Here is a 19,101-nt window from a genome sequence, read left to right as displayed (position 1 = left end):
CGAGTTGTGTATGTAGTCAACTTGGAGAAATAGTTCGAGTAAGTGTGGCAAAAAAAAAAAAGATTCATTTCTGTGGAAAGAGAGCAATTTAGGGAAAACCTTTTTTTAAAAAAACTTTATTACAGTACGTTTCATAAATTACAATAGTATGCAATGCTTATTTTTCTTAAAGAAAAAAGTACTACATTTTAGTAGTGTTTTGGGGGAGTCTGGAACGGATTAATGGCATTTCTATTCATTCGAATAAGGAAAGTCAATTTTTTAAACTTTCAATTGCTGGAAAAGAAGTTGTTATATTTCAGTCAGTGCCCCAATTAATGCTTCATCCACCTGACCAAATGCCACACCCTCGCCTAGGCGTCATAATCACACAACTGCTGAAGGACATCTGTAAAGCTGAAGCAGTGGAGTTTATTGATAAAGTACTGTTATATGCGCTAAGGAGCATTCAAGGAGTGGAAAACATGTATTATAAAATGACACTTGTTGCAGTTGATTAAATAAGCACTCCTTGGTCAACTTTTTGAGGAAATACCTTTTATCAAGTGATGGATTTATACAAGAAGTGTGAACTAGATCACAAATATCTTTCATACTAAATGCATTTATTTTTTTCTTGCTAAAACTCATGTACAGTCTGACAGACACAAAGACAATTGGTTTCACAAAAGTTTGTCAAAAAAAGGCATATTCACAGTTTGAAGCACAGTGTACAAATATAGCACCCCATTAGTTAGTTGGTTGGTTAGTATTCTTTATGATACTACCGTCACATGGAGTGGACAAGTCCAAGACTCAAATTAGTGGTTTACTCACAAACAATAATAATCAATTTATAATGGAACTAAAAAAGACAACAAAATCATATATAACCTTTATGGCTGTGAAGATTTGGAAAAACACTTGCTGATGGATTGTTTGTGCCTTTTCAGTGGAAGAAAGTTGGGAGGATTGACTTTACTGTTGAGGCTGCAGGTACTGCTTCGTAAATGTCTCCAACTGTTTCTCCAGCTCACTAGCTTTGTGCCTGAAGACCACAGACAGCGGATTAGCGAGACAAAAAAAAAGGTCTTCCAGCTACAAAAATAAAATTGGCATTAGGAGAGTAAGGATTTTAACATGTTATGAGAATAAGGTCATCGTGTTAGTATTTAGTTTTACCATAAACTTCAACTGAGAGTGGCAATAAACAGTTCGAAGCCTCTTTATTCCCATTATATATAAAAAAAAAAATTAAAATTTAATGTAACTGATTTTTTGCAAATAATATACTGTATAGCCAGACTTACCGCAGACTCTTGGAGCGACTCTGGACTCTCTCCAGCTGATCGATGGTGGCGCTCAATCGGTGGATTTCTGCCTCGAGCTCCTCCTGCGTCTGCTTAACCTGGTGACACAGCCGAGCGAAGGTGGTCGCCATCTCTCTGGTAACGCAGAGACGGCGTGTTTCATTCCATTGGAAGCCTCAAACACACTTTCCCGTGTTTCATTCAACTTTTTTTTTTTACTTTAAGTTGTACATGTAATGGTGGAATAAGCATTAAAATCATTTTTCTTGGTCCTCTTTTTTTTTTAATGTCACAAAAACCTAGCATTTGAACAGGGGTGTGTAGACTTTTTATATTGACTGCGTGCAGTCACTTACTGCTGCACTTGGTGACTACAGTTGGCGCTGGTGAAGCTGACGATGAGCTGCAGCTTGTCTGTGGCGTAGTCCACAAACTGGCGCTTGAGGCTGCGCTCCTTGGCCTTGGTGGTCCACGTGAGGCGCTCGTACAGGTACAGCAAACCGTAGAGGGAAGCCATCATGCCGATCAACCTCCAGCCTAGTGTCCTCCACACCTCAACACGCAAAACCGGACTGTGTTATGAAACTAATATAGGGTAAAATGGGGGCTCACTGTGGAAAGAACATACCACTCCTCCGACGACAATAGCGCTCATAGACGTGCGGGAGGTGAGGGACGCGGCGTTGGTTGCCATGGCAACCATCAGGTCTTCCTGACTCATGACGGCCGTCTCGTGGTTGGGAGGTGCGACTGTGGACGGGGGGCCTGAGGAGGGCGTTGTGGCCGGGGGCAGCGCTGGTAGAGAGCCCTGATGGACATATCTAATTTATTTCATTGATTTCAATTTTCATGAGTTATTAAACATCTGCAGTTTTTTTTTTTTTAAACAGGAATTGGGTATAAATCTATAATTCTACTGAATCTAATTTACTAACCCCAAAATTCATAGGGCAGTCATGCCCATGATGAGTGTAAGTAAACTTCTATATGCATTTCAAGCAACAACAACACGCCATCAGCCCAGACCGTGCCTGCAATTTCTGGTCCACCAGTTTGAGGGCTCTCTCGGCGTTGACGGATCCCAGGAAGCGGTGCACTAACGCCGTCCAGCCAAAAGAAAAGCGAAACTCGATGTCCTCCTGGAAGTCGCTACACAGCGAGGCGCAGTTGAGGTCATAACTCAGGTCCAGCTTCCTGTTGGGCACCAGCATGTGGATTTGGCTCTGGCTGACGGAGGGCAGCAAAGGGAGCATGCTGTCTGTAGACAGGAGAAGAGAAGGGGTGGGGGGAGCACCACCGTTTGTAGGTTACATGTGATGGAGTTTCAACACCGGGCTGTCCAAAATTTTCTACTGGGGGGCCATATACAGAAAAATGAAAGAAAGAGTGGCACAATAGTATGAGTCGTTCTTCACAGAATGTATGATATTAATGTATATTGTCTGTCTACATGTGGTGCTGCATCATTTGTCTTCAAATAATCAAGGTTGAAACACCGCAACATACGATCCCCTCCAAAAGTATTGGAATGGCAAGGACAATTTCTTTGTTTTTGTTGTATACTAAACACATTTGGATTTCAGATGAAAAGATGAATATGAGACAAGTTCAGGATTCCAGCTTTTATTTCATGGTATTTACTGTACATCTAAATGTGTTAAACAACTCAGGACAGAGCACCTTTTGTTGGAAGCCACCCATTTTTCAAGTGAGCAAACAGAAGAATTAGTCTGAGAGTCTTCGTTTGAAAAGATCGCCTCAACATTGTACCTGTTCGCCTTTCATTTTGTGGACAAAAAAGCACGGCGCAACACCCGCTGAAATATGCTTGGCAAGCTGTCATTCATATTACAACGGGATGTGCCCTGCTTCAAAGTCCCCTCCAAAAACAAAAGAAGAGCTTTTTACCGCTGACAGACAGTTTTAGGGCTTAATCAAACCTTGACTTTTTAAAACCGTGGTAAACTGTCAAACCGGTGATTAGCCCAAGCCTACTTTGGTCTGAGCACAAAAACAGCACCTAGGTAGGTTTTATTTATTTATTCATTTATTTATTTAAACAAATAACGTGGTAAAGGATTAGGATCCCCAAACTCAGCTAACACATGAATTTCTGAATGCTGAAATGCAAATATGCATAGGTTAGGTTCACTGTACCTGTCATGAATTGCTGAGTAGACTGGACGGAGGCGTTGACAGCGTCTGAGCAGCGGAAAGCCAAGTTCTTGCCCATCCCCTCTTCCACATGAGACAGCAGCTCCTGTCACAGATACAAATACGGAACAAAATATTTAACCCACAAATGCTCTGAGTACAGTATATAATAACAAAATTGGTTGAGTGGTGCATCATATTTTTGGTGAGGTCCTCGGAGTACTGTAATGGCACCTGATAGGAAAAAGGTTCAGCACTCCATTTGGGGAAGAATAATAATACGCTCTATGGAGACCAATGTATGCTTCTACTTACAGACTTATAGAGCTTGAGGACGTGAGGCGATGGGTGGAAGTCCGCATGGAACTCGTCCACAATCACATGAAGGCGGCAGATCTCTTCACTCATGGCGTTGGACACCTCAAGTAAGGATAAAGTCAGCGCAGCACATTTTCCCACAGCTAGGAAGGAACACTCTTTATCTGATGGACGGCTACACTTGTTCCTAATGTTTGTAAACAGTTGGCACCATGGTACTTCCATGTGGCAGAAAAGTGATTGACTTTTGACTTTAGAGTTTTAGTCAATTTCAGACTGGGAAACAAACCTTTAAAATGTTTGGTTAGGTTACCTTTGAGTAAGTTAGCAAAACCTAATGGCTAGCCTGCTAGTAGACAAGAGCGCCTTGTCAATTTAATCGTGACAGGAGCACATCTGTGCATTAATCCAAGCTACAGGAAATGTATTTCAACCACATTTCATTTCACTAAAAAGTCACTTTCAGAAATCTCACACATTCAAACTACGGCATTAGAGAAGGCTGCCATTGGAGATTGCTCAAGGTTGGAAGCACGCATGACATCATGGCGAAAAGGTCTTTAAAAGCATTTTCATGGTGGCACATCACATATTTTGCCTCAAATTACCTTTGACTCCACATCCTCACTGATGGCCTTAATCTTCTTATTGATGTCATCAATCAGCAGTCCGAGCTGATTCCTCACAAAGTCCAGCCGGTCTATTTGATATTCCCTGTCCTCCAGCGCTGCGACTCTAAATCAACATCCAACAGGCAGCCATTTTAGACACTCATCTTACAGTCCAAAGACGCCATCAGACAACTCCTACCTCCTCCTGAATTTGACATTCACATCTCTCCCAAGCCACAGCTACAAGATCAAAGTGGCGCGAGCGACTCACCTTTTCTCCGCCGCCTCGATGTTGATGGCGTCCATGATGCACTGGACTTTTTCTGTGATCTGCTTGGCCCTGATCGTGTGCTGCTCAAACTTTGTTTTCACTGCTGACTGCGAGATACACTCCTGCGAGGCCATAACACACCCGCACGTTACTGTGACGTTTTTGTCGGGGCTGACCATGGCGGGCGAAAAGACGACGAGACACACACACACACGTCTGCTGCTTTTTAACTTAAAGAAAGGTAAATGAAGGCGTGTAAATGACAGCAGACACAGAGTGTGCACCTCACATACCCGGCCCAAATAGTCAAATGTCACAGTAACGTGGCGGTGAAGCGTCAGCAAAATTATAAAAACAGAAATGAATACAAACAAACATACAGTAAATGAAAAGGAACATAAAAACGGTGGTAAACATAATACAGTGCGTTGTTCACTGTGTGTGATGCTGATTGAGTGTGTATATTTAAAAAAAAAAAGAAGTATACGTCTACGTTAACGTGTATCAGAAAACTAATACACCAAAAAAGTAAGTCTACTCAGCCTTTAAAGGGAAGTCAACCCAAACATATTTTGTTCAATGTTCATGTTCCCAGCTGGCCCACTAGTTGAAACACGGCATTCTGATTAATTTTGTGTTTGCGGAATATAAGTCAAGCAGCAAAATTCACTCGTTTTTAGCCATCTTTGGGGCGGCCATTTTGTCTTATGTCGACTGAAAATGACATCACAACTGCTCACAACGACCAATCACGGCTGACCTGTTTTCTGAATCTGAGCCGCGATTGGTTGTTGTGAGCAGTTGTGATGTCATTTTCAGTCGACAGAGAACAAAACGGCCGCCCCCAGATATGGCTAAAAACGAGTGGATTAACACTTATTCCACAAACGCAATATTTATCAGAATGCCCTGTTTCAACTAGTGGGCTTGCATAGAACATATCCTTGAAAAAAAAAATGTTTGCGTTGACTTCTGTCGACCAGTTCAGGGTGTAGTTCGCCTTTTGCCCATAGTCGGCTGGGATAGGCTCCGGCACAGGATAAGCGGTGTGGAAGATGACAGATGGCTTCCGACTATGCTTAGTTCGCCTATTTTAAAAATGTTCCTGTCTTTCGTTTATCACCTAAAAATGGCCGTCCGTTATTGACGGACCGATCCGTCACACAGACGGAATGCCCAGCTCTGCTTATATAATACTGTATAATCATGAAGTTTGTTGCTTTTCTTTGTGTGAAACAACTCAATAAAGGTAAAAAAATAAAAAATGTTTTGAAATATAAAAACAGAATCATATCAAAATGGAAAGTAAAGCAACAGATGCCCTCGCCTTAGTGAATCTAGACTTCAACAATGAAGACGCAGGTTGATGGAAAAAGCACAGTATGTGGTTCTAGAAGAAGATCACGGGAGCCTGTTTGAAGAGGTGCTTGATAGGAGAAGCTAACAGTGAGTAATGTTCGGATGCTGATAAACGACACCAATTCTGTCTTAATTACCGCAAGAGATCATTTTGGTCTTTACTAGACTAGCTGGGCCTTCTCACAACTGCAGCTTTCCACTTTGGACTTTGACTTGTAAGAGTGATTTTAGCACAGGTTCAAACATGTCTTGTTTTCCTAGTGTCAAACCTACTCAATGGACTACAAACCTTGGTAAAACTGTGTTTTACAACAGCCTGATAATAGACTCAGAAGAACAACACGCACACACAAAAACAAGCATACACACCTCAAACCTCCTTTCAAAGCTCTGGAACTCTTTGAGTCGTTCCTGGAAGCCCTCGGCAAGGGCGCCACCTGGTGAATGGAATGAACATGTTCATGTCTTGTTTTGGACTCTAAATTGTTCATTGGTGTGAATGTGAGTGAAAGTTTGTTTTTCTATATCTGCTCCGAGATTGAGTGGCATCTCTTACCAAAGGTCAGGCTCCAGCTGACCCACAGCCTTAATTAGTACTATAAGTGCTATAGTGAAATTGGATGGATGGTTGCTAGATTTTCCACATACAAAACCCAGTTGCACTTTTTTTTTCGTGATTATTTCTGGAAAGGATACTGATAGTGTTTCACACAGCTGACATGGGCCAATTTCCTATCCAAGCCCCATTCACTATTAGGGTGCCCAGTGATTAAGTGGCTACTGGTCTGATTTTCACCCTCAGTCAACACGTTGAGAGAGCATGAAAAGTGGGATATAAAAATAACTGTGATGGATGGACGATCAAACGTTTTTGGGGGGGAAACAATCCTCCATTATTTGGTTAAAAAAAAAAAAATCACCCATATGCAGCTTTTATGTGATTTTTTGTAGTCTCTCTCACCTCCCAAAATGCCACAAGATGGTACCAGAGCCATGGATATTAGGAAAGTAGTAATAGTGTCAAGGAGGTACATAATGCTGAAGTGGTTCATCTCAACAGTTTCAGATGGTTTATGAAGATGGAGTCATATTGTAAAATGGGTTTAAAGTGATATTGAAGTGTTCTAGAATCACCTTTTGTGGTATATTTAGAGTGTTGGAACAATTAGCAATAAGAAAAAAAACATTTTTAAGGGGCATCAAAAACTCTGTATTGGTATTCCAAAAATTGAAAATTTTTGGGCGGTGATCCAGTTCCATATTGTCGACTCAAGCGATGCACATTTTGAGCAGGGGTTATTAGACCCAAAGCCTCACCTGTCTCGGGCATGCCCTGTGCCCGCTGCATGCGGGAGTTGAGCACCTCTTTGGCTGAGACGAAGAAAATGCGATTGGGTGCCTGGTCACGGTCCACGACCTTTAGCTCTTCCACAAGGAAGTTCACACAACGATCCGTGTGCTGCTTTCTCACCTGGAGCATGAGAGTGGAAGGAAACAATTAAAACACAGCATTAACTGCAACATCATTGTACTGTGTCGGATCCATCCATCCATCTTCGATATCGCTTCTCCTCACTAGCGTCGCGGGTGGGCTGGAGCATATCTCACTCAATCTCGGTGTCACGTGACCATCTTCTAAATGACACAAACGTAACTCACATCTTCCATGTATTCCGGTTCATTTGCTGAAGCGTCCCAGCGATTGTTGAGGATGAAGATGTTGGGCTTTGACAACCGTTCGTTGACTTTGTGGAAAAAGTGCTTTTCCTAGACGGTGACAGGGGAAATAAGGTGAAATGGTCACTTTTTAAAACTCCCAATTTACTTTCCCAATCTTTGTTGAGAGGTAGCATTAAAATAAACATCAGAGACATGATTGCGAGATTCTGCATAAGTGTTTTTGTAGAGGCGGCAAGCTGAATTTGTTGTGTGATGGTGCTTTCATGAAAATGTGGCTGCCATTCAACTATGGCCCCAACTACGTTTGGGAAACCGTTTAATTTCGGCTTGTTGGTGATGTCTGTTTAGCCTTCTATTTGTAATTCACTGTTGTACCACAAGCTTTTGTGTGTACACATGGCCTGACCTGTGAGTAAATTCAAGCAAGTCTTTTCGCACAAGTCCAAACTGATAAATCCCATATTTTGCGATGGAATGTCCGTACGTTCGTTTTACGTACGCTTCAGAAATGAGGTCCCTGGCGAGGAATGTGTGCTTTCCATTAAAGCAGCTTTGTAATGTTTCCTAAATTCCTGAACCCGCATAAACCAACCATGGGAGCAGGCAGTCACATTCTCTGCCATCACTTTAGCAATAAGCTCACTCACGCAGTATAATTCTTTCTATTATTTTCATTATGCTTTGTGCGATATCAACGCCAAAAACATTCCTTGAGTGCATCAACCTTTCATTTGACGATGGCAAGTCCTTACAGTCAGTGTAATGGTGTGCGAGTTTATTATGAGCCTCATTTTCCCACAGAGAGGAGTAAGGTCACATTTACTCAAGTTTACGAGCATAAACCTCAACACAATGAGAGTGTCATTACCGTGTTCATGAGCGTGGATTCAGAGTTGGCAACCAGCACGAAGACATCAGCGTCCAGGCAAAATTTGTCTATCCAGCTGTCCAACTCTGATGTGACATCTGTGCCCGGGCTGGTGAATGTCACAGCAGTTATTTAATAGGCCAATGACCCCAGTTATAAAATCTGAACTCATTTTACATTCATTGTTTCTCTTTTTAAAGGTGGCACCTTATGGAAAATGTAACTTTTGAGCTTGTATTCAAATAAGTGGTCCATAGTAGATTATTTGATTACTTGTCTATGTGCCACATACACACAGTGTAGCATAGAAATTGTGCTTCTCCACTCTTGGCTATGCTGCAGCAAATGGAAGCTGCTCTAGTGGTAACGCTCCCAGTTGTCATGGCAGCAAAAGACTGACTTGCCACTGACTTATATACAGTATAGAGTCGCTCAGTTGTAAGAGCAGAACCTGCCCGTCAAAACAGGTTAATTTCAGCGAGACAAGAATGGGGTGTGTAAAGCTTGCGATAAGTCTTGGGAGTTTAGATGAAAGCATGTGAGCCATTTAATTAAAAACATTGGAACATCATTTGTGTCCTTTAAAAATGGAAATCAACCCAAACATATTTTTTTCAAGAGTATGTTCTATGCAAGCCCACTAGTTGAAACAAGGCATTCTGATAAATATTGCGTTGGTGGAATAAGAGTTAATCCATTCGTTTGTAGCCATCTCTGGGGGTGGCCATTTTGTCACTTCTGTCACCTGAAAATGACATCACAACTACCTAGGGCTCAGGTAACAACCAATCACTGCTCAGCTTTAGAAAACAGGCGAGCTGTGATTGGTCGTTCCCTGAGCAATGGGTATTTGTTATGTCATTTTCAGTCAACAGAAATGACAAAATGGCCGCCCCCTGAGATGGCTAAAAGCGGGTGGATTTTGCTGCTCAACTCATATTGCACAAACGCACTATTAATCAGAATGTCGTGTTTCAACTAGGCCTGCTGGGAACATATTCTTGAAAAAAATATGTTTGGGTTGATTTCCCTCTTTATGTCCGGGATTTTGAAGTAAAGCAACATTTTACTAGTATTCCATACCTGTCTACAAGAACCAGGTCATCCCGAAGCAGGGCACACTTGGTCTTTGGCCAAAATACACGAACGAGACAGCCGGCATCCAAACTCTCATCCATGTGGAGGGCATGAGCCAGCTGGTTTACTGTCTGCAGGGATTGTATACACACATGATGTAATACATCGATTGTCAGCACTGGGATCCTCTTTCCGTGATTATATTCAAGTTAAAGAAATGTTTTAACATGTTTCTAACATGCATGATTTTGGAATGTGTCAGCAAAATGAGGTCACTGAAAACTTTAATAACATTAGTCCCATTTCTAATCATCCTGTATAACAGTAAAAAAAAAAATTAAACACTCAAATAAATACTTATTGGTATTATTATTGTTATTATTGAGATTTGGGTCTTTGTGTAGGATTAAATGCACTTAAACGTTTTGGAATAAAATACCATGACTACATTAAGACAATGCTGACCTTGATACTCTTCTCCTCCTCCGAGCCCTCAGTCTTGAGGTAGGCCTTGTCCTCATCAGTCCCCTCCACACTCAGAAAGCAGTTGGTGGTGTGACCGATACCACTGGGCAGCACGCGGTCCCTCAGCATGGCGTTGACCACTGTACTTTTACCGTTACTTGTCCTACAAGCACACGATCCCTTACTGAGCACAGATGGACCTTTTTCACACTTGTGAGCAATGCTTCAAGCATGTTTCTTCAAATCTCTATCAACAGTACACAATGGCCGTGAAAAATTTAAGATATGAGAGATGGCGCAGCAAAGTCACAATAAGGATATAAAGTTAAAATTCAAAGCAAAATCTCTCTCTTGAAAATAAATATCAAAATAGCAAATCTCAGAGAGAATTCCTCAAGCTGAAGTCAAGTTCTATGGTCACATGTGTTTACCTTCCAAAAAAGGCCACTTTCATGTGCCTGCGAGCCAGCACCTCCTTGATGACAGCAAGTTTATCTGCATACGCTTGGATCTCCAATTTTTGATCCAGACTTGCAATTTTCCCCATCGCTTTATTCCCGCATGTTTCTGTTCAACACGCACAGTTACACAATATCAACACTATGAATCTTTCTTAAACATGCGTCACCTGCATCTATCAAAAACAAAAAAAAGAAAATTTAGGTCTATTATCTATTCTAAAATAAGAAACTACATACACAACAATGTACTACACTTTCTAATGTCAGCACATTCGATAAAACGTCACAAGAGTTGACTTGAACGTATCAAAATTCTATCAGATAAAGATCAAACATGCTTGCACAAAAACATGCCTGGATGAATACCGCTGCCAGTGCTACAATCAAATTGATTTAATCACAAAGTTTAGACAGGAAAGCGCACAACAAGAAAATAAACGCTGATAAAAATACATACCACACATAACGACAACACTGAATAAACTGAAGAATAAATTTGATTACATGTATGATAAATATTTACATTTTGTATTGCTCAATCAGTGGCATCCACTCTTAACAGATGGCAGGCAGCAATTAATGACTGAGTGTGTGATCTACTTGAACAAATAAGCACCATACAACAAACAGACCCCACTTTTTCCACCCATATAATATAAACTACGGAGTAAGAATATGTCATGTGGCACAAGAGGGCATGTTCAGTTACCACTATACTTATGATTTTACATTGGTTTGTTTTATATTTATGGCCTAAAAGTCTTTTTCATTGTGGGTGTAGACAGGTAATTAAAAATATTACAGAAGGTCCTCAGTTTACAACAGTACCAACATACAACAAAACCAATACTAATGGGTAATTAAAGCTTTCTGATGGGACCTATAACGCCCTATAATGTCACCACTGCATTACAGTACTAAACTAGTGGTACTCCACAAGTATATTGGAAAGTAACAGACATGGCATTATACACCCACTGAAGTTACGTCGCCGTCTCGGGAACGTAACTCTGTCGTAAACTCCGCTATACATGCTAACACGGAACTATTTACGTATTTTTGGGAGGAACTAACGTAGGAAGATGACGAACAGTAAACAATCCATCCTACCTTCCACAAACTCGCAAGTCTCCGTTACGTAATTGAGAAGCTGCTCAAACAGGTCACTTATGGTCTTCTTTGCCACCACAAAATGTTTCAGGGGGGAAAACTCTCCTCTGGCTGAATCGGTGCGTCGATATGGGGGGGCAGCGGCCATGGCGACTGGAAATACACAGTGGTCACAAAAGGTCAAATAAGTACAGTACACAACAACAGTGAGACTGGGTAGCAACGTGGAGCCATTGTGCTGGGTGTGTAACCCAGTTCTCAAGTTTTTGTACTGTATTCAGAGCATGAATGAAGCTAAGGCACATGTTGAGAATGCGAGTGAGCTGTTACTTTATTTAGATCCGTTACTGTAAAGGGAGACCCGGTGGAGGTAAACAACAACGGCTTGTGTAGATTCGATCATTTAACATCTGATGCTTAAACCACAAGATGTGTACGTGTCACGCAGCAATCCATTTGATACATGTATTTAAAAAAACATATTTAGACGAGCTGACACCTGCGCAATTTGGGCTAGCTATCCGGTTAGGTGTTAGCTAACTGCTGCAAGCAAGCAGTAGTCGTCAAGGCATTAGCGTAGCGATCCGTGTGCTAATTATGTTATTACCACAGTCCTAAAACATCCAGTGTCTTCTTCTCATAACATAGACCTACAAATTGCTCCACTATGACAGTGATGTTAATCCCTCCTTGCGTTGGATGACCATTTGCTGCCACTCTGGTTAACCTTCTGTTACTGTATCTTCACGTATTGTCAAATACGTTTTTACAGGAAATAAGAAAGAAAATTATTCAAAATAAAACTAAATTATATTGAGGCGCACGTTGATATCGCATAAAAGGGCAATAAACAATTTATAAACGTAACAAAATTAAAAACTAAATCATCGTACAGTACTTTACGAAACGTATTCTCACTGCCTCTTGATTAACGTACGTACCTTGAAGGGATTACGTTACACATTAAAATTATTGTGAAACTTCAAACAACTTCCGATTTTTGTCATGCTAAAATTAGCTTGACGCAATTCACAAACGCCACACAGATGCAATAGCCAATCAGCGAGCAAAGAATTTATCCAACCCCCAATGACCTGGAATGTGGAGGAGCCAGAGGTTGACAACACATGCCAAACTATTATGATGGATCACCTCTAAATATTAAATTGTTTTCTGTTTAACATTTCCACTTTATTTGTGACTGCATTGGTGGATACATACAAATAAATAGGATTCCATATTCAAAACTATGCCCAAAAGTACCGGTACATAAAACTTATAAACGGTACTACGCTATGGCCCATGACACCTCACCTATGAGATGGGCAATTCAAATGCTTTTGGGGGGTGGGCACAACTTCTCCATGAGCGCTACTGGGGCAGGTTGTTCAAAATCCCCAAATTTAAAGGCCTCACTCACCTGTATAACTGTGCAGGATAGGGCAGTAGAGTTCACACTGCAAAGCCGGCGCGTCCACCCTGCATTGTGGATACGCCATCCATACAGTCTCTTGTCCGAGCCGCCACACGCGTTTGTAACATTAGTAAGCGTTAAATATATCAATGTGTTTGGACGACACAAATTTAGTGACTCCTCATGCACTTCCAACGAACTGTTAACGGTTAACGGTAAGGAAAAAAATATATATAAATCACTGTTGTTTGTGTACTTTTGAGATCGGTGTTGTCATGGCGACTTACGTTTAACTCCTTCATGGCTGATTGTGTTTCCAAGCAAACTTGGCAGATAGGTCATGTCATGTCATGTCATCTTCCAAACCGCTTATCCTATACAGGGTCGCGGGGAGTTGCTGGAGCCTATCCCAGCCGTCAATGGGCGAAGGCAGACTACACCCTGAACTGGTCGCCAGCCAGTCGCAGGGCACACATAGACACTGTCACTGAGCGGGAATTGATCCCACGCTGCCCGCACACAACTCAGGCGTGTGTACCACTACACTATGGCAGATAGGTGTACATTTAAATTTGGTGAACCTAGAATCTACTTACTATTTTACCTGAAAAACACAATTTTCAATTTTCAGTTGTCCATCCCCGGTCTGCACCGTAACATGATGAAACTACCATAACAGGCAGATGACATGCGTGACGGTGATTCAGTTGCTGTAGTTTTCATTAGTGCTAGGCAGCTAGGCTATGTTTTAAACCGAAATTAGATTTCTGATTTTAATCATGGATAAATAACTACCTTTGCAACTTATAAACGGGCACCATGTCTTTGGCAATGCTTAGCGCAAGTGACTGATTCTCTTCCATTTCCTTTTTGGTCATAAGGAAAACAATGTGAAAATGATTGAGTATCCTCAATTTTCTGATAGGTGGTTCAGAAAATGGATGGAAGTTCCCAAATTGCAAACAGTGACTTCTCTGTAGCAGCCGTGTCATTACCGAAGTCCTTAAAGATTACAGTTAGAAATAATAATAAATTACACTGAGCAATAAACTTGAATTCATCATGAAAGTCAGGTAATTAATCCATTTAGCTTTTATTGACGGTGTTAATGTCACTGCAAATGGATGGAACAATGTACGCGGAGGAAACACCTCTTTGTGCCTTTGTGTGTACGTGTGTTGTATGTGTGTGTTTGTGAATGTGTGGGTCCTTAGCGTACCGCTGTCATCAGCCAGAGATACTGAACACATCCACAGCGACCTCCAGCTTCTGCTTCGGCTTTGGGACTTTGATAAACTTCAAACTTGTTGTCACAGAAACTTGGAATTAATCTCTTTCTCTTTTCTCTTTCTGCTTGTTTTGATTTTATGGTCATTCGTGGACTTATTATGGAGAATTAAAATGGTGAGAAAGAAAAAACTGCTTGTGTTTGAGTAAGTATTGCTATTGTTATGTTCTTCTATGATACTGTGCTACCTTTGACAGCAGGGTTTCTTAAACGTTTCCAAGCTCACTTCAAAAATTGCTCCTCAGCACATGAATTAATCATAGATCATCACAGAGAGCAATTTATTCCAACAAACATAATGCAGAAGGCAATTTGTCAAGAAACGTTGTGCCGAATAGACGACTCAGTAAAAACAAACACTTTTTCGGCCAGTGTTTGGGAAACTCCACTGTTGAGATTTGACATTTATATTTAATATTTTTTTTATATTGTCTTCTATGACGGGAGATTGTTTTGATGCCACTAATGTGCATGCTTAATGTGTTATTGACTTCATCAGAAATAACATCTTTCTCCTTTTCCTCGTGGGCTTATCATCACATTTTTATTATACTCAAACTGCTCTCATGCTAATGTGTCACTATCATCCACCCTGAAAGGTTTTTTGAAGATGAAGTCAATATTTTCTGCATATGGAAGTGTTTTTCATGTAGCATAAAATGGGTTCAAAGTATTTTTCTGCCGGCTTCCCCATTGTGTCAGTGCCATTGTGGCAGCGAGGTGTGTGTATTGTATGTGTCTGTTTGTGTGTGTGAGAGCTGAGTGGTATTGTGTGGTGCGTATGTATGAGTGAGCTTTATATGGTGTGCAACCTCATCTAGCATTCTCTCTCCCCTTTTCTTAGAAGCTCACTCTTATACTGCACACCGTAATTCCGTGCAAAAGTCTTGGGCCACAACTAGATTTGTTCCTAATTACATTTTAGTGAGGAGCTGGAAGTGTGTGAATACATTCATGTGTTTGTTTGTACCGTTTGGATCATTATGGTATCAATGGACATCTTCCACTTTCAAGAATCAAAATGTTACCTACCATCTGCTCGTCATTTTCTTTGTAACAGAACATTGCTTGCTAACTAATAAACATTCAGGTTTTCAATTAATAGTTCAGCCTCAGTTGAGATTTGCGTTGTTTTGAGGCATTGTACTTATTTAAGGTTAGGACAATGTTCAGTTGCGAACTAATAATTGCAGTAAATACTACACTGAAAAACACTTCTAGGCCATAAATAAACTGTATATCAATCAAAGGAAAAATAATAAGGATGGTTGTAACTGAGCGTGCCTTCTTGTGCCACACCACGTGACCCCATATTTTAAAGCCACTGCACACACTGGTTCATTAAATGGTATTCAAAACCTTGAAACCACAAACAGTGCATAGAAAGTCTTCACACCCCTTCTCAAACGTCAGATTTTTGTTCAGTTAAAAAAACGAATCCATGATAAGTACATTAAAAAAAAATTCCTCAGACGTTGAAGAAAATATGAATCTTTTCGAAAGTGGAAGTAAAAGCAAATAATTGCGATGATGTGGTTGCACAAGTGTGAACATGCTCTTAAAACCGGGGATATGGCTGTGCTCAGAAATAGTCACGTTCAAACTCATGTTAAAGTCAGCACACACATGTACCTGCCACAATTTAAAGTACCTCTGATTAACCTTTAATCAAATTCAGTTATTCTAATAGGCTTTTCCCAACATTTTTTTGCTTTCAAGCAGAAACCTGGAACTGTTTATAATTAACAACACACTTGCAAGCTCCCAAACACATGTGGGTAAAGTTTTATTTGGCCGAAAAAAACACGTTTAACTTTTTGTCTCTAATTCTAAAGCATATGTTTTTTGTTTTTTTTATATCCACTGTATATGTCAGTACAGTAGTAAACATAAACATCTGTTTAGTCATTGTAGCATTGATAAAACAACAAATCTAATGGTGGACTTTTTCTAAGTACTTCTTAATATAATAACAATAGTGTTGCAACATCACATTTTCTCAAATGGACTTGAATATATTTCTTGAGCATCAGCTGACAAACAATTCACGCTTTGTTTTTTTCCCCCATTAGAACTTGTGGAAGCATGTTGTGGGATGGATAAAAAACAACACAGCTCTAGTGTAAGTTGCAATTCATGTCCGATGTTTTTGAACGTGATGTGAAACATCTCCAGCAACTATCTAAAGGTGCATCGTAACATTTATTCAACACATAGGAAAATATTTTTCAGAAGGCCTAGAACTACATATTTAAATTCTATATTATGTAAAACTAATATATATATTTTTAATTCTTTCTTATTTAGTGTTGTAATTTCTTGAGATGGTGAATTTGATAGTGAAGTCTACTGTGAAATGAAAATACACAACTGTCTAAATTGTGTGTGTTCAGATGGCCTCTAATGACCCTGCTGATCCCTCTGGCAACCCTCAGCCTGGGGATCTCATTGAGATCTTTAGACCAGCCTATCAGCATTGGGCGCTCTACCTGGGAGATGGTTACATCATCAACTTGACTCCTGTCGGTCAGTGCCAATCTGTAACCATATACACTGAGCAGACCAAAATTATGACCAATCAGATCCAGTACAAGAACTGTATGAATATTTCAACTTTCCCTAAGTTCAATACGTTTTCACAGTTGCGTAATGTTATATTGCGTTTTTGTATAGTCGGTTTATAAAATTGCATCGTGATATTGGTTACTGGTAATGTTATAAGTAGTGGTTATTAAGAGGTGGATTAAGTCAGTGCTGTTGATTTGAACCCTGAAGAAAGTCATTTTGTTTTCTGTCATCTCATCACCCCTTGATGCTTGTGTCCAGATGAGAGCCAAGCCGCCGCCATGTCCAGCGTGAAGTCCGTCTTCAGCCGGAAGGCGGTGGTGCGCATGCAGCTGCTGAAGGAGGTGGTGGGAAGTGACTCGTACCGTGTCAACAATAAGTACGATCACAACCACACGCCCCTGCCCGTCTGTGAGATCATCCAGAGAGCACAAGTCCTGATTGGCCAGGAGGTGTCCTATGACCTACTGGGGAGTAACTGCGAGCACTTTGTCACCTTGCTGCGTTACGGGGAGGGAGTGTCTGAACAGGTGGCTCATATTCAATTTATTACCAATCCATCCATCTCCCGTCGTACTTGTCCTCATGTGGGGTCGCAAATAACAAGCCTGGCTCATAACCTCAGAAAAAATGCCGTTTGATCGTTTTATTGTCAGCATGCTCAGGTTCCTCCACACCATTTACTGTTCATCCAACCATGCCTTATGAATCTGATGTGTAATTTTGCTGGAACAGAAAGGGACTATACTTCAGTTTTAACCACAGATTTTTTTTTTTTTTACTATGTATGGAAAGTAGCCCAACCACTTGCTGATTAATGGATTAAAAGTAAGAGGAATGTCCTGAGTCTGTTGTCCAGCATGCAGATGGCGTAAAAATACCACCAACAATGTTTGTCTCTTCTATTATGTGCTTTCAAATAATCAGATAATCACAGTAGATGTAGTTATATGCCGCATGGATGACACCAGTAGCAGCATCTGAGCTTTCGTATTCAATACTTGTTGTAGTGATATATATTGCTTTCAACACAACAAAGTGGGAGTAATGAGGGTCAGGAGTTTAATCTTCTAACGATCTCGGCATTGCACAGTACCATTTAACATACTGTAGGTGCCAGCCTGACTCAGTGACAGCTCTGTTTCGGACTCAGATGGCAAAAAAATTGCTGGGTCCTCTCGTTTTTGTGTTGGTACCTTTTATACAGAATATTAACCTAGAAAATAAGCATACTGGTAAGTATGCTGGCTTGGTGTCAAAGTTTTGTTTTTTTTCATTTTTTTACACTCCCTGCTTTTTTTCTTTTGTTGACAGGCTACAAGGGCCATTGGGGCCATCAGTTTGGTCACGGCAGCAGCAAGCGCCTTTTCTGTCCTGGGACTGATTAACACTCGATCCAGAAACAGGCCCTTCTGACAGCTCCTGTGCAGCTGCTGCGGTTCAAGATATTTGCTACGGAAAGTCAGCAGCCGTTATAGGTTGCTGGTGAAAGGATTCATGAATAAAAACAAACATCACAGGGCTGCTTGTGAGATCTTTTAAATTGGGGTTGGCGCACATGTGTTATTATTCTGTTCAACAAAGCAACTGAGCTATGGAATCGGTGGGTTACAGTTCGAATCCTGCTGAAGATACAGTAAATATAAAAATAGTTGCTGGATAGATGGTACTCTACTTCCTGACTGCTGTTGAGGTGCCCTTGAGCAAGGCACATAATGATTATAATATATTGGTAAAAAAAAAAGGTTAAAAAAAAGTCCATCGATCTAGTACTGTACATGGGTGAGAGGTAGGGTGCACCTTGGACTGGTAACCAGCCTATCATAGACACAGACAGGCATTTGCACTCACCCCCATATACATCTCAATTGATTGATTGATTGATTGATTGATTGATTGATTGATATCTTAGGGCCTTAGATGGTGTAAAAAAAACAGGCACAGTAGGAAGTGAAGCAGGGAGCATTAACAACGATAACGCAATAAATTCCATCAAGCAAGATACTCCCTCCCCATCCAAGGCCTTATTTAACAGAATTGTTTGATGTTGTTTGCTCTTCACAATGCAAGCAAAGATATGGATTTTTTTGGGATGACGTAAAAGCCTGAACCAATAATACTTTGCTTTTCGTCTAGAAACTATTTTGTGTGCAGAGCTCCCCCCCTTGTGT

The 19,101-nt window shown here is 40.8% G+C and overlaps 2 protein-coding genes across 7 annotated transcripts; one reads left to right on the top strand and one right to left on the bottom strand.

The window, feature by feature from the left end:
• Positions 1 to 517: 517 nt before the first annotated feature.
• Positions 518 to 13,233, bottom strand: mfn1b (mitofusin 1b). Of its 3 annotated transcripts, none has more exons than XM_086048229.1 (18): positions 13,084 to 13,233; positions 11,664 to 11,816; positions 10,524 to 10,659; positions 10,093 to 10,255; positions 9,634 to 9,758; positions 8,551 to 8,659; positions 7,662 to 7,769; positions 7,320 to 7,473; positions 6,372 to 6,439; positions 4,644 to 4,765; positions 4,370 to 4,496; positions 3,759 to 3,863; positions 3,447 to 3,549; positions 2,321 to 2,547; positions 1,918 to 2,097; positions 1,646 to 1,842; positions 1,290 to 1,424; positions 518 to 1,027 (listed from the first exon to the last, which is right to left on the bottom strand). In XM_086048229.1, the coding sequence occupies exons 1-18, from the start codon at positions 13,160 to 13,162 to the stop codon at positions 958 to 960; spliced, it is 2,361 nt and encodes a 786-aa protein (XP_085904355.1). In that variant the 5' UTR covers positions 13,163 to 13,233; the 3' UTR covers positions 518 to 957. The 3 variants fall into 3 exon arrangements, with proteins under 3 accessions (XP_085904355.1, XP_085904356.1, XP_085904357.1); XM_086048230.1 differs by lacking the exon at positions 13,084 to 13,233 and adding an exon at positions 12,318 to 12,441; XM_086048231.1 differs by lacking the exon at positions 13,084 to 13,233 and adding an exon at positions 12,271 to 12,406.
• Positions 13,044 to 18,449, top strand: plaat1 (phospholipase A and acyltransferase 1). 4 transcript variants are annotated; one of them, XM_086048236.1, is made up of 6 exons: positions 13,044 to 13,414; positions 13,636 to 14,481; positions 16,438 to 16,487; positions 16,759 to 16,891; positions 17,192 to 17,460; positions 18,245 to 18,449. In XM_086048236.1, the coding sequence occupies exons 3-6, from the start codon at positions 16,461 to 16,463 to the stop codon at positions 18,344 to 18,346; spliced, it is 531 nt and encodes a 176-aa protein (XP_085904362.1). In that variant the 5' UTR covers positions 13,044 to 13,414; positions 13,636 to 14,481; positions 16,438 to 16,460; the 3' UTR covers positions 18,347 to 18,449. The 4 variants fall into 4 exon arrangements, with proteins under 4 accessions (XP_085904362.1, XP_085904359.1, XP_085904361.1 ...); XM_086048235.1 differs by having other exon boundaries at positions 13,045 to 13,292; positions 14,292 to 14,510; XM_086048234.1 differs by having other exon boundaries at positions 13,045 to 13,414; positions 13,636 to 14,510.
• The last annotated feature ends 652 nt before the right edge of the window (positions 18,450 to 19,101 follow it).

The sequence above is a fragment of the Filicampus tigris genome, chromosome 12 (assembly GCF_054856515.1).
Source record: "Filicampus tigris isolate MCC_2025a chromosome 12, RoL_Ftig_1.0, whole genome shotgun sequence".
NCBI lineage: Eukaryota > Metazoa > Chordata > Actinopteri > Syngnathiformes > Syngnathidae > Filicampus > Filicampus tigris.
Note: the sequence above shows the minus strand (reverse complement) of the source record. Positions and strands in the feature narration are given on the sequence as shown.